Source organism: Myxocyprinus asiaticus, chromosome 37 (assembly GCF_019703515.2).
Source record: "Myxocyprinus asiaticus isolate MX2 ecotype Aquarium Trade chromosome 37, UBuf_Myxa_2, whole genome shotgun sequence".
Taxonomy (NCBI): Eukaryota; Metazoa; Chordata; class Actinopteri; order Cypriniformes; family Catostomidae; genus Myxocyprinus; species Myxocyprinus asiaticus.
In genome coordinates, this window is record NC_059380.1 from 7743924 (window position 1) to 7758753 (window position 14830).

The 14830-nt window shown below is 38.3% G+C and overlaps 1 protein-coding gene across 2 annotated transcripts in view; it reads left to right on the forward strand.

Moving 5' to 3' along the window:
* Window positions 1-14484, forward strand: part of LOC127427743 (host cell factor 1-like) — a 47800-nt gene extending 33316 nt beyond the window's left edge. For both annotated transcript variants that reach the window (XM_051675531.1, XM_051675532.1), the window contains exons 21-28: window positions 323-551; window positions 1998-2267; window positions 2729-2832; window positions 2915-3052; window positions 3130-3315; window positions 6876-7173; window positions 7258-7321; window positions 13945-14484. In XM_051675531.1, the coding sequence (XP_051531491.1) occupies window positions 323-551; window positions 1998-2267; window positions 2729-2832; window positions 2915-3052; window positions 3130-3315; window positions 6876-7173; window positions 7258-7321; window positions 13945-13984 (1329 nt within the window). In that variant the 3' untranslated portion in view covers window positions 13985-14484. The remainder of the gene's footprint in view (window positions 1-322; window positions 552-1997; window positions 2268-2728; window positions 2833-2914; window positions 3053-3129; window positions 3316-6875; window positions 7174-7257; window positions 7322-13944) is intronic.
* The last annotated feature ends 346 nt before the right edge of the window (window positions 14485-14830 follow it).

Genomic DNA, 14830 nt, shown 5'->3' on the forward strand with positions numbered 1-14830 from the left:
TTGTATATTTATAAATGGTTAAGTGGAAATTTGTACATTTATAAATACACTGTTAATCATTTATAATAAACATTTATAAAAATGCAGTATATAATTTGTGATCCAATATCAAATTAACATTACATTAGCTAATGTTGATGTTTAGACATAGCTAATGTTAATGTTTCAAACTTTATAATGCATGTTACCTCATAATATAGTTTTATATTTTCAGTAAGTATTATGTAGAGCAGGCTGTCTCTTAATAGGTGTCAATTATCCAACTAAGATTTCCAGGTTTCCAAAGATTTGAAGTCAGATTATGTGCTGTGCTGTTTGTTAGATGGAGGGTATCGAGTCTGCATCAGCATCCCAGGATGCCGAGGCACTGGCCCTGCCCCCAGAACTGATGTCAGATGGACAGCCCACAACGCTGATGGTGACGGGTCTGACCCCAGAGGAGTTAGCGGTCACAGCGGCCGCAGAGGCGGCGGCACAGGCTGCAGCCACAGAGGAAGCCCAGGCCCTCGCTATCCAGGCTGTACTACAAGCAGCACAGCAGGCTGTTATGAGTGAGTGCTGCAGGCATCGCCATTATTGTCCACGAAACATGCATTCAAATTCAGTGTTCAACTTCTCATAGAGGGCTCAAGTATAAGGCCCTTTCTTGCATTCCGATTGTGGACTATGAACATTTTTATATTTACATAAAGGCTTTGCTAGGTTTAGATGCCTTGCAAACTTAAACCTTTGGTTTTCTGTGTTTTGAACACTTGTTGTGTGCATTTAGCTGATATAAATGTCACTCAAGGTTACGTAGCAGGCAGAAAGAAATTTTGTTGAAATTGCCACACTGACTTGTGATAATTTTGGTAGCATCATTTAGAATGGCTTAAAATGATTGTGCCATTTTTAAAATCTAAATTTATATATATATATCTCACACACACACACACACACACACACTGATCAGCCACAACATTAAATCCACCTGCCTAATATTGTGTAGGTCCCCCTCGTGCCGCCAAAACTGCGCCAACACAATTGTACAGAGCGGTTATCTGAGTTACCGTAGACTTTGTCAGTTCGAACCAGTCTAGCCATTGTCTGTTGACCTCTCTCATCAACAAGGCATTTCCGTCCACAGAACTGCCACTCACTGGATGATGTTTTTTGTTTTTGGCACCATTCGGAGTAAATTCTAGAAACTGTTGTGTGTGAAAATCCCAGGAGATCAGCAGTTACAGAAATACTCAAACCAGCCCGTGTGTGTGTGTATATATATATATGTGTGTGTATGTATGTGTATATATATATATATATATATATATATTTTTTATCTTTAAAATAATGGCACAGTCATTTTAACCCATTCTAAATGATTTATACTGTATATTTATGTATTTATATATTTTTATTATTATTTATAAATCTCACACAGTTACATGATAGCTGTAAAATTTCTAGCTATTATTGCAAATTAAAAACAAATTATGATTTAAATATAAGAAAGCAGTGTGAAAATGATTTGTTTACCATCATTTCTAATATACAATAATTGTATGTATAAATAAAAATATTTTTTGCTGACAGTTACATGATAGCTGTAAACATTTCTGGCTATTATTTCAAGTTAAAAACAAATTATTATATATTTGTTTCCTTAAAGAAAGCAATGTGAATGATTATGTACCATCTTTTTTTTATATAATTTTAATATATATTTTAATTTATAGCTGTCACAGTTATATGATAGCTGTAAAATACCTGACTATTATTGTAAATCGAAAGTAAATAATTTTTAAAGCTGTTTGATTTAATATATTTTTTTCTAACACTTAAAAAATTTGTTGCTAAAAAATAAAATGTGTCTTTGTTGTGGTGGGGCCAGTGAACAATGATGCAAGGCAAGTAAAAATCAACTACAGGCCTAACTAAACCATAAAATGTGTATGCTCAGCTTCCATTTCTGATTTTTCCATTTGCAGCAAGTAATTTGTTTCTTCTTTCCCCTTCAGACTCAGATGAGGCCAGAGGAGACCACCAGCAGACCCACACCATACCCATCGTTCTGACCCAGCAGGAGCTGGCGGCTCTGGTTCAGCAGCAGCAACAGCTCCAGGCGGCCCAGCAGCAGCAAGCCGCTGTCCAGGTCGCTTTCCCCACTGAGGGCTTGGCTCCGGCTGACAGCTTAAATGACCCGTCATCAGAGAGCAATGGACACAACGAGATAGCCGCCGCTGTCACAAGTGCAGTGGCCGCACTGCTGCCTCGGACTTCCGCAGAGAGTACGTGTGAGGCTTTATTAGCTGTTTTGAATCACTTGGATACTGTACTTTATCGGGTGGGCGATATGAGGAGATTAGTTACTTTTGCTGTCAATTCAACTTAAATTTTTTTTATATATTAATATAATAAACACTCAATGAAATAATCTTTTTCTCTTTATTTGGATACAAAACATAAAATGGCTTTACACTGTGTTGCATGCAACACTTAAAACCAAAGGTTCAAAACAGAAACTAATATTATGAAAGATGTTTGCAAACAAAGTCTGATTGGATTTGCTCTTTTTGAAGCATTTGCAAAATAGCCGATATACTGTACACATGCCTGTGATCGCATATAAAATAAATGATATTTTTAGGTCATACTCGAGCTGAGAGGGTGTTTGTGAACAAAACTGTAATCATACCACTCTCACATATACTTTATATATTTTGACTTGATCTGTTTATTCCCTTTGTAGCCTTGGCGCCATCCAGCACTTTAGCGCCTGCAGTAGTCGCCAGTCCAGCGAAATTGCAAGCAGCGGCAGCTCTCACTGAAGTGGCCAATGGAATCGAGGCTGCGGTAAGTAGCGTTTCTTTGGAAGTCATCTAAAACATGCACAGCAATGGGAAAGAATATTTATTATCTGTTGTTCTTTCCACAGAAACAAAATCCTCCCACGGTTACCATGAAACCTCAAGTGAAGAAAGAAAACCAGTGGTATGATGTTGGCATTGTGAAAGTGACCAACATGGTTGTAACACATTTCTACATGCCTGCAGATGACTCTGCTTATGTTGATGTAAGTTTGTACTTGGTACAATATTTTAAGACGCTGTTCCTTCGCTTGCAAGTACACTGACAGAATTTATGTAACAGGATGATTCCGGCACAAGCCCTGACTACAGCCAGATGAAGAAGGTGGAGCTTCAGCCTGGGACGGCCTATAAGTTCAGAGTGGCGGGTATAAACACATGTGGTCGCGGTGCCTTTTCTGAAATATCTGCTTTTAAGACCTGCTTACCAGGCTTCCCAGGGGCACCGTGTGCCATAAAGATAAGCAAGGTACGTATGAGTGGGGTGTTAATTCTTAATTTATTTTTGATCCCTGCTTTTTACATGTGGCGCACAAAGTACATTACACCTTTTAAAAGTCTTTTGAAAAGATCAAATTTTTTTTGTGTTTTTTACCCCGTCAAATTACTTTATCCATCCCAACTTAAAAGGATGGTTCACATAAAATGACCCCATTTACATGCTTTTAAGAAAACTGTTTATTCAAACAGTTTATATCATATCGGAAACAATTCAACATTTCTGGGAGAACAGTGGTAAAAGCACATACAGTATAACATACACCAGTTTATAAACAGATTTTAAGATATCAACTACTGTCCCTTAATCCTGGAGTGTGATGTAAGAGGTAAACCCCACTATTGCAGTGCAATTCCGCTGCAGGTCGCAATGGAAAGTTAAGGATACAAACACAGCAACAACTCTGGAAAATCTGGACATAAAGCGAAGCAACAGAGAATAAAATAGCGATAGTATTCCTCAGATGCCATGTTTGTTATTACGTTGCTGTGGAGAAAGCTTCTTACTGACTGAGCTATGTGTGTATTTGGGAGTAAAGAGAAAGCAGGTTTATGCGCATATAAACACGTACGCCGGTTTGGAGTCCTAAGCTGCTTTTTCGCAATGAGCAGCTTTCTGGTGTCCATGTAAATAAGCTCAATGTGAATTCAGTCATCATTTGCTCACCCTCATTTTGATCCAAACCTGTTTGACAACTGTTGTGGCATTTTGTCTAATATCTTCGTTTGCGTTCCACAGAAGAAACTGAAAGGGGTTTGAAACAACTTGATAAGTAAATGATGACAGGAGTTTTTTTTAAATTATTATTCAAGGTTCCCACTTGTCATGGAAAATCTGGAATTTGCAATGCAGTTTTCCAGTAATGGAAAGTCATGGAAAATTAGAAAAATACCTAAATGTCCTGGAAAATATTTTAGCACAGTGAGAAGCGGCACTCGTGAAACTTCAAACAAACTGAATGACCTGGTACATGTACTGACCGACTGAATGAGAGGGGCATGTTGTTCGAATACTTCAGCATCGGCATGCTTGTTCATCACGGAGAGAAAAGGGCGGAAGAGCTATTAATGCGTAAAAGTGACTGATGTTTTTACACGCTGAGGGGCTTTCACATGACTCACGTCAACTTCACACCAAAATGTTTTTCACGTACGTTTTTGCCTCACACAAATGATGTCTTTAAGAGTACAAAGCTACAAGAAATATTTTAAAACTGTCAAAATTTATGAAGAGATATTGAATATCTCATAATTTATTTTAATTCATTATTACTGTAACAGTATAAGGACGGTCAAGGAGGAGGTGGGAACCGGCTGAACAGTCAACGTAAACTTTAATGATCTAAATGAACTTAAAACAAACATAATCCAAACACAGACACACATGCGTTTCCTCCAGCCTCTGGTGGACGGAACTGCTCCTCCCCTTCTCGGCAGATGGCCACAGTTCCTCCGGCTCTCGGTGGCCGGCAGCAACCCCTCCGTCCCAAGGGCAGACGGCTGCGGCTGCTCCCCTGGCTGATGGCAGCAGCGAGGACTCCACGACAGCGCATCCCTCCTCCCTCCCGGGTTTCAGCACCACTGTAACAGTATAAGGACGGGCAAGGAGGAGGCGGGAACCAGCTGAACAGTCAACGTAAACTTTAATGATATAAATGAAACATAAACAAGCACAGACACACATGCAATGTGGCCGTGTGCGTCTCTCTCGAACCGGCATCTCTGGCTGCCCCTTATCTCGCTCTCCCGCTGACATGCTCCATCACGGCCCGGCCACGCCCTCCTCCTCGTCACAATTACCTTTATAGTTTCTGAGTATCCAGAGACCCCAGTTATTGAATTACAGTAATTACCCCCCCCCCCCCCCCAAAAAAAGAACACTAAGACCTAAACATAAACAAGTCGAGTCTTCTTTATTTTCTGCAATCAAAACAATTGCCATTTTTTTTTCTCTTCCAAATACAAGTTTTCAATGTTTATTGTGCACACCTCCTGCTTTCTTATGTGGCAAGCTCATAAATTCACCCCTCCGTGACGCTTCCTGCAGTGTTTGTCATGTGGAAGGGCAAAGGACGTTTATCGCTGACGTTGAGTGGAGCTTTGATGCCTCGACTCAACTCATGTGAAATGGGCTTTGAAATGACGAAAGGACATTATTGAAACTAAAAAATTATTATTATTAGTCTTTTCTGATAAAAGTCATGCTCAGCAGTTTGAATGCTGTAGGAAAATGATACAGTACATCTGCTTTGTTCTTAGAATGCTTAAACATTCTACTGAAGTCAGTAGATTTGACATGCAAATTTTAATAAAGGAGAAGGTAAGGACAATATTGATACTCATTAATATTATTAGACTATTATTGTTGTCTTTTTGGATGAAAAGTCATGCTCGGCAGTTCACAAACTGAAGGAAAACTATAGCTCTGCTTTGTTCTTATAATATATATAAAGTCTCTTGGCAGATTTCGGTCAAGAACATCTCAAAATGATTCAGTGACTCACTCATAGCACATAAGATGCTCATTTGTCACCACCTAGTGGCATCTCCAGAAGTGGTCAATAAACTAGTCAATGAAACTGAACAAATGTGTGAAACCGAAGCAAGCCACAACAACGTACCCTTTATTTTTGCAGCTAATTCTGCACAATTGTGCAGATAATTTGCTATACTTGAATCATTAAAATAGCTTACGTTGGTGTTTTTAGCTTATTCTTTAAAAAAATAACCCCAGAAAACATGTCCGTGGATCAGTGATTCTCAACTTTTTCGCCTCTCATGAGTTTGCATATCTGTGAGAGTTATAAACTTTAGACAATGATTATAGTTGGACCACTGTTTAAAAAAAAAAAAAAAAAAGAATTCACACTGGGTTGGTAGCGTGGTGATTTGGCCTTAATACCTCAGGATGTGAATTCATTGGAACCTAATTATATAAAAATAGAATTGCACATATAACATTGATTTAGTAATTATAATATAAAAATAATTAGTGCAACTAAATCAAAACTACAATGAATTTACATAGATGCGACACGAGCCTGTTTGTTAAATGCTTTAACATTTACAGTGTTTTCTGAAGTTAAAATATTTCATAATGTATGATTGTGCTTTTGAATATTTATGTATTTACACATTTATTACACTTACTACGTTTTGTTACATGTTTGTTTATATACACTTGTACGATTTGCATTGATATGTATAACAAGCCCTAAATTGGTACTGTCTCTTTAAGAGAATGGCAGCTCCACAAGCAAGTGTTTATGGTTGAATGAGCACAGTGAGAGAAGTTGCACGGTGATTTTTCCCTCATCCGTGCAATGCATGATTAGAATTAATGTTTCTTTTTTGTTTTTGATCACCAACTGACTGTAAATAACAGAAAGGGAAACTTTGTCGCATATGCAAGTGGTTTACTTGTAATGTAGAGGGCTGATAGGCTGCTTGTTCTGATTAATTGAGAGACTCCTTTGGCAGCTTTCACACACATAAATGCATCATTCCTTTTTTTATTTTTTCTTCCCTCAGAGTCCAGACGGCGCACACCTTACATGGGAGCCTCCGTCAGTGACATCAGGAAAGATTACAGAGTATTCAGTGTATTTGGCCATCCAAAGCAGCCAGACCACCGAGGCCAAAGCCTCTACCCCAGCTCAGCTCGCCTTCATGCGCGTTTACTGTGGGCCCAACCCCTCCTGCCTGGTCCAGTCCTCCAGCCTGTCCAATGCTCACATAGACTACACCACCAAACCCGCCATCATCTTCCGCATTGCGGCACGCAACGAGAAGGGTTATGGCCCAGCTACACAAGTGCGATGGCTGCAAGGTAGTGTGCCACTTTTCTTTGGTTGGAGAAAAGGTTGTTTCAGGCAGTGACGTTTGTTTACAATGTTTTTCCCTTGCTTTATAGAGTCAAACAAAGATGGCATTTCTGCAAAGCCTGCCCCAAAAAGAGCAGTTTCTTCACCAGATATGTGAGTGTCCATGTCTCAACCATGTTTTCCTGAAGACGATCACAAAATTTTTTAAGTCGTCATCTAGAAGACTTGTTAGAAAATTGACAAATTTGAGAAAATTGTTCTAAATTGAAGCGAGGGCATGCAAAGAAAAATGCAACTATATTGAAATGTGCTCCGTTAGCACATACATTGTGTCTCCAACTAAATACCTTGTGAATAATAACAATAAACCTAATTAAACCTCATCGGTTGTAGAGTTTGACTGATAGTGGATTTTGCCGAAATGAACTGAGGTGGTGGAAAAGGCCGATTAATAGGTGGATGATTTTTTAAATCGATTTATTTAATGTTAAAACATTTTCTTAATCTTTCCTTACTATGATGTGATCAGAAACAGAAGCTACAAGAGTCTAAAAAATGAATAAAATCCCAGATGAAGAATACTGTACACCCAAAGTCCCAATAAAAACCAGACAAAAAGAAGATTTGAAACATAATGTGGGACTCTTTAACTGTAAACAAGCCCAAAACACACACGGTGCCTTTTTTGCCCCCTTTTTTTTTTTTTTTAATGACGAAGTCTTGGCTCAGTTAACATGCTCTATTTAAGTATTTATTAAAAATGATGCTTTTTATAGCTTATACATTTTTGTGTTTTGTGTATATATACACACTCACCGGCCACTTTATTAGGTACACCTGAACATCTAGTTATTCATTCGATTGTCTAATCAGCCAATCGTGTGGCAGCAGTGTAATGTATAAAATCATGCAGTTATAGGTCAGGAGCTTCAGTTAATGTTCACATCAACCATCAGAATGGGGAAAAAATGTAATCTCAGTGATTTAGACTGTGGCATGATTGTTGGTTTGAGTATTTCTGTAACTGCTGATCTCCTGAGATTTTCACACACAATAGTCTCTAGAGTGTATAGAGAATGGTGCAAAAAACATCCAGCGAGCGGCGGTTCTGTGGACAAAAACGCCTTGTTGAAGAGAGAGGTCAACAGAAAATGGCCAGACTGGTTCGAGCTGACAGAAGGGCTACGGTAACTTAGATAACCACTCTGTACAATTGTAGTGAGCAGAATAGCATCTCAGAATGCACAACATGTCAAACCTTGAGGCAGATGCACTACAACAGCAGAAGACCACGTTGGGTTCCACTCAGTGTTAATTTCGTTAACGAAAACTATGACGAAAATATTCGTTGATTACCTTTTTTTCCACGAATAACACGAGACGATGACGAGACGGCACCAACGTCATTAAACACTAACTGTGAGGGGGCCTGGGTAGCTCAGCGAGTAAAGACGCTGACTACCACCCCTGGAGTTGCGAGTTCAAATCCAGGGCATGCTGAGTGACTCCAGCCAGTTCTCCTAAGCAACCAAATTGGCCCGGTTGCTAGGGAGGGTAGAGTCACATGGGGTAACCTCCTCGTGGTCGCAATAATGTGGTTCTCGCTCTCGGTGGGGCGCGTGGTGAGTTGTGCGTGGATGCCACGGAGAATAGCGTGAAGCCTTCACACGCACTATGTCTCTGTGGTAATGTGCTCAGACACGGAGGCAACTGAAATTCGACCTCCGCCACCCGGATTGAGGCGAGTCACTACGCCACCACAAGGACATAGAGCGCATTGGGAATTGGGCATTCCAAATTGGGGAGGAAAATAAATAAAAAATAAACACTAACTATGACTATGTCAACATGCAGTATTGTTGACGATAAAAGTCTAAACTAAAATGTAGTTTAAAAAACAAAATCTTTACCAAAATCTCTTTATTTTCGTCAAAAAAAAGACAAAAATTTCTACCACGTTTTTTTTTTTTTTCTTTCTAAATTACAATCCAAATACCCTGTTCATTGGATGGCATGAGCAGCAGTTTCTTTTCCTTTGCTGCACACGGCATACCAAGACTTAGCAAGCACAGTGAGTACCACCTTTCAAGTAGTTTACAGAGAGCTAACGTTAGTTAAATAATGACAACTAACCACAAAGAAATTGAGGTAGGTTAACGTCTTGGTGGTAATGTTAAGTTGTTTTTTTTTAAGCTATATTAAGACAACTAGTGACAACTATATTAGACAACTTAATAAGCTATGTGTTTTATAGCTAAACTGAACTCATTAAGCTAATAGGCTAGCAAATTGTTGTGAAGGAGCTGAAAATGAGCAGCAAAGGTAATGTAGCATTGAGCATAGACCAATGACTTATGTATTTGGCATGTATTTGGTGACAGTGCTGTTTATTTGTCCTTCACATTACCATCAAAATGAATTTGAATATGTTATAGAAACTAATTGCCTACAAAAACATACCTCAAAAAAGGTGTCTGCAGTAATATGCCTGCATAAAGTACTTAATTTGTGAGTATAATACCACCTAAACTCAGCAAAAAAAGAAACATCCCTTTTTCAGGACACTGAAAAATCCAAATAACTTTACAGTTCTTTATTTTAAAGGGTTTAAACAATGTTTTACATTCTTGTTCAATGAACCATAAACAATTAATGAACATCCACCTGTGGAACGGTCATTAAGACACTAACAGCTTACAGACGGTAGGCAATTAAGGTCACAGTTATAAAAACTTAGGACACTAAAGAGACCTTTCTACTGACTCTGAAATACACCAAAAGAAAGATGCCCAGAGTCCCTGCTCATCTGTGTGAACGTGCCTTAGGCATGCTGCATGGAGGCATGAGGACTGCAGATATGGTCAGGGCAATAAATTGCAATGTCCGTACTGTGAGACACCTAAGACAGCGCTACAGGCAGACAGGAAGGACAGCTGATCATCCTTACTGTGGCAGACCACATGTAACAACACTTGCACAGGATCGATACATCCGAATATCACACCTGCGGGACAGGTACAGGATGGCAGCAACAACTGCCCGAGTTACACCAGGAACGTACAATCCCTCCATCAGTGCTCACACTGTCTGCAATAGGCTGAGAGAGGCTGGACTGAGGGCTTGTAGGCCTGTTGTAAGGCAGGTCCTTACCAGGCATCACCGGCAACAACCTCACCTATGGGCACAAACCCAGTCTCACCAGGGGTGATGGTCGGACTCACGTTCATCATCGAAGGAATGAGCGTTACACCGAGGCTTGTACTCTGGAGCGGGATCGATTTGGAGGTGGAGGGTCCGTCATGGTCTGGGACGGTGTGTCACAGCATCATCGGACTGAGCTTGTCATTGCAGGCAATCTCAACGCTGTGCGTTACAGGGAAGATGACATCCTCCTCCCTCATGTGGTACCCTTCCTGCGGGCTCATCCTGACATGACCCTCCAGCATGACAATGCCACCAGCCATACTGCTCGTTTTGTGCGTGATTTCCTGCAAGACAGGAATGTCAGTGTTCTGCCATGGCCAGTGAAGAGCCCGGATCTCAATCCCATTGAGTATGTCTGGGACCTATTGGATCGGAGGGTGAGGGCCAGGGCCATTCCCCCCAGAAATGTCCGGGAACTTGCAAGTGCCTTGGTGGAAGTGTGGGGTAACATCACACAGCAAGAACTGGCTAATCTGGTGCAGTCCATGAGGAGGAGATGCACTGCAGTACTTAATGCAGCTGGTGGCCACACCAGATACTGACTGTTACTTTTGATTTTGAGTTTTTGTTCAGGGACACATTATTCTATTTCTGTTTGTCACATGTCTGTGAAACTTGTTCAGTTTATGTCTTAGTTGTTGAATCTTTTTTTTTATGTTCATACAAATATTTACACATGTTAAGTTTGCTGAAAATAAAAGCAGTTGAATGTGAGAGGATGTTTCTATTTTGCTAAGTTTAGTTTTGATTGTGTAGAGTTTTCTTTTTCTGGATACTCAGGGTTTGTGTATTAAGTTAAAATCATAGCAATGATTTACTTATAGTGCAACACTTGTTGATGTTGCATCTGTCTAAATATGACTAAAATATGACTAAAATGTCAACAGTTTTCATTGACTAAAACTAGACTAAAATACTAAGGGTTTTCTTTGACTAAGATAAGACTAAAATGCCCAGAATTTTAGTCAACTAAAACTTGACAAAAAACAAAACAGGATAAGTTGGACTAAATATGATAAAAACTAACAAGGACATTTGACACAGGACTAAGACTGGGTCAGAGCATCTCCAAAACGGCAGGTCTTGTGGGGTGTTCCCGGTATGCAGTGGTTAATATCTTCCAAAAGTGTTCCAAGGAAGGAGGTGTATATGTGTGTGTGTGTGTGTGTGTGTGTGTGTGTGTGTGTGTGTGTGTGTGTGTGTGTGTGTGTGTGTGTGTGTGTGTGTGTATGTATGTATGTATGTATGTATACATACACTACCGGTCAAAAGTTTTGAAACACTTGACTGAAATGTTTCTCATGAACTTAAAAATCTTTTGATCTGAAGGCGTATGCTTAAATGTTTGAAATTAGTTTTGTAGACAAAAATATAATTGTGCCACCATATTAATTTATTTCATTATAAAACTAAAATTTTATTTAAAAAAAAGTTTTTGAAATTGATGACATGGACCAAATAATAAAGAAAAGCAGCCAATAAGTGCCCAACATAGATGGGAACTCCTTCAATACTGTTTAAAAAGCATCCCAGGGTGATACCTCAAGAAGTTGGTTGAGAAAATGTCAAGAGTACATGTCTGCAAATTCTAGGCAAAGGGTGACTACTTTGAAGATGCTAAAATATAACACAGTTTTGATTTATTTTGGATTTTGTTTAGTCACAACATAATTCCATTTGTTATTCCATAGTTTTGATGACTTTACTATTATTCTAAAATGTGAAAAAAAAAAAAAAAAAAAATATATATATATATATATATATATATATATATATATATATATAAAATAAAGAATGAGTGTTTCAAAATGTTTGACCGGTAGTGTGTGTGTGTGTGTGTGTGTGTGTGTGTGTGTGTGTGTGTGTGTATATATATATATATATATATATATATATATATATATATCACACACACACACACACACATACATATACAGCTCTGGAAAAAATTAAGAGACCACTCTTTTTCTTAAATCAGCATCTCAACATGTATAGCAGCATTCCATTCCAGTGTGTGTGTGTGTATATATATATGAGGAATAAGATTTATTATTCACAAGATATGAAGTTAGAGATACAATGTATGTGTTGAAGGGACACTTTTCTATGTGATCGCATTTTTCTTTGCATGCCATTGCTTCAATTTAAAACACTTGATTTATCTAATCAAACGAATGTGTTTAGTGAGGATAAAAATATGGATGAATATTGTCAATTATGAAAGATTTTAAGCTACTATCCAAAATGCTACTATCGGCAATTACTAATCTGTAAAACCAATATATCGGTCTACCTCTAATCTGGAGATATATAGATAATATATATCTCATCTGGTGAATATACAGGCTACAAAAAGCTTAATTTGATAAATAGCCTACTTAAATATTGAGCACTGTAACGGCGCTAAGTCTCTGAAATATCAAAATTAGAGTCCACTATATGTTTTGGGATTTTTTTTATGGTTATTATTGGAATTTTGCTTCAACAATAAACTGCATCCAAGATTTTTTCATCTGTGTCTGTGCCTGTCATAGTAAGGAAAAAGTAAGAACATTGTTAACACATTTTATATACTATATACAGTTATGCTCAAAAGTTTGCATACCCTGGCAGAAATTGTTACGTTTTGAAAATATGACTGATCATGCAAAAAAGGATATTTAAGGATAGTGATCATATGAAGCCATTTATTATCACATAGTTGTTTGGCTCCTTTTTAAATCATAATGGTAACAGAAATCACCCAAATGGTCCTGATCAAAAGTTTACATACCCTTGAATGTTTGGCCTTCTTAGAGACACACAAGGTGACACACATGTTTAAATGGCAATTAAAGGTTAATTTCCCACACCTGTGGCTTTTTAAATTGCAATTAGTGTCTGTGTATAAATAGTCATTGAGTTTGTTAGCTCTCACGTGGATGCACTGAGCAGGCTGAGCCATGGGGAGCAGAAGATACTGCAGCCATGGGGAGCAGAAAAGAACTGTCAAAAGACCTGTGTAACAAGGTAATGGAACTTTCTAAAGATGGAAAAGGATATGAAAAGATATCCAAAGCCTTGAAAATGCCAGTCAGTACTGTTCAATCACTTATTCAAAAGTGGAAAATTCAGGGATCTCTTGATACCAAGCCAGGGTCAGGTAGATCAAGAAAGATTTCAGCCACAACTGCCAGAAGAATTGTTCGGGATACAAAGAAAAACCCACAGGTAACCTCAGGAGAAATACAGGCTGCTCTGGAAAAAGACAGTGTGGTTGTTTCAAGGAGCAAAATTTTCAAAAACAATGCCAAAATATCACAATTTCTGCCAAGGTATGCAAACTTTTTAGCACAACTGTGTGTGTGTATGTGTGTGTATGTGTGTATGTATATATATATATATATATATATATATATATATATATATATATATATATATATATATATAAAATAAAAAAAATAATCAGTCTATTCATTTTGTGCAGTCCATGCCAGCTGGAGTGCATCCTGTCATTAAAGCAAAATTCATATTAATTTTTTTATTCAACTTTACACTCATTGTTAATATAATTTTATTGCATTGTTTTATAGGAAAGGGATTGGTCTAAAGAAAGCAAGAATGGACCAGTGATGCCCTCTCTCCATTTGTCCTCCAAAAGCAGGATGACTTATCCCATCTCCTAGCGCTCCATCCGAATTCAAGACAACTTCAACTGTCACCAGAGCATCCATTAAAATGGCCCAAAACCAGAAAGGAAATGGGGTTCAAAACAATTTTTTTTCCAGGAAAAGCTTTTCTCTTTTAATAGAATCAGTGGAGAAAAGCACGTTACGTAGTTTAATATTTTTCCACCCAACTTATTTGGACTGGGAAATGAATAAAAAAAAAAAAAAAAATCTTTTTCCATTGTACAGTCTTCCACTCAGCTTTCCCCATTTCTTTCAACACGTATTTTCAAAGATCAGATGTAAGATATATGTAAGATGTTTGTTCAGCTTTCAGCGTTCAAATGAAGTTACTCTCTTTCCTGTGATGGACTTCAGGGTGATGTTTTAGAGAGGGAGGATGTCTGAATGGAGATGAGTCTTGATGTCTTTCTCATGGTGGGGGGAGAAAATGGAATTGGGAAAACAAACCAAGCACTTGTCCTCAGACAAGAGGGATATTTTCACTTGAGGAAAGTAGATAGTTCAGTGATGTAAGATATACACAAGGATTCTTTCTGGACTGCAGCCTCCTGGTCAAATCTTCACTGTGCACTTTTGCATTGAGCTGAAAGCGAGGCAAAACTGCAGATAAAGAAGTGGTCAAGGACGTTCATTATGGGCCGGACAGAGACTTTGCTAGAACTGAGATTTGCCATACAAACAAAAAAGAAAAACTCAAGAAAAAAAAAGAGAACTTGACACAAATTTTGCGTGCGATGACGGAGAAGATTTTTGTGTAGTTTATTTTTGTATTTTTTAAAGCTTTTCT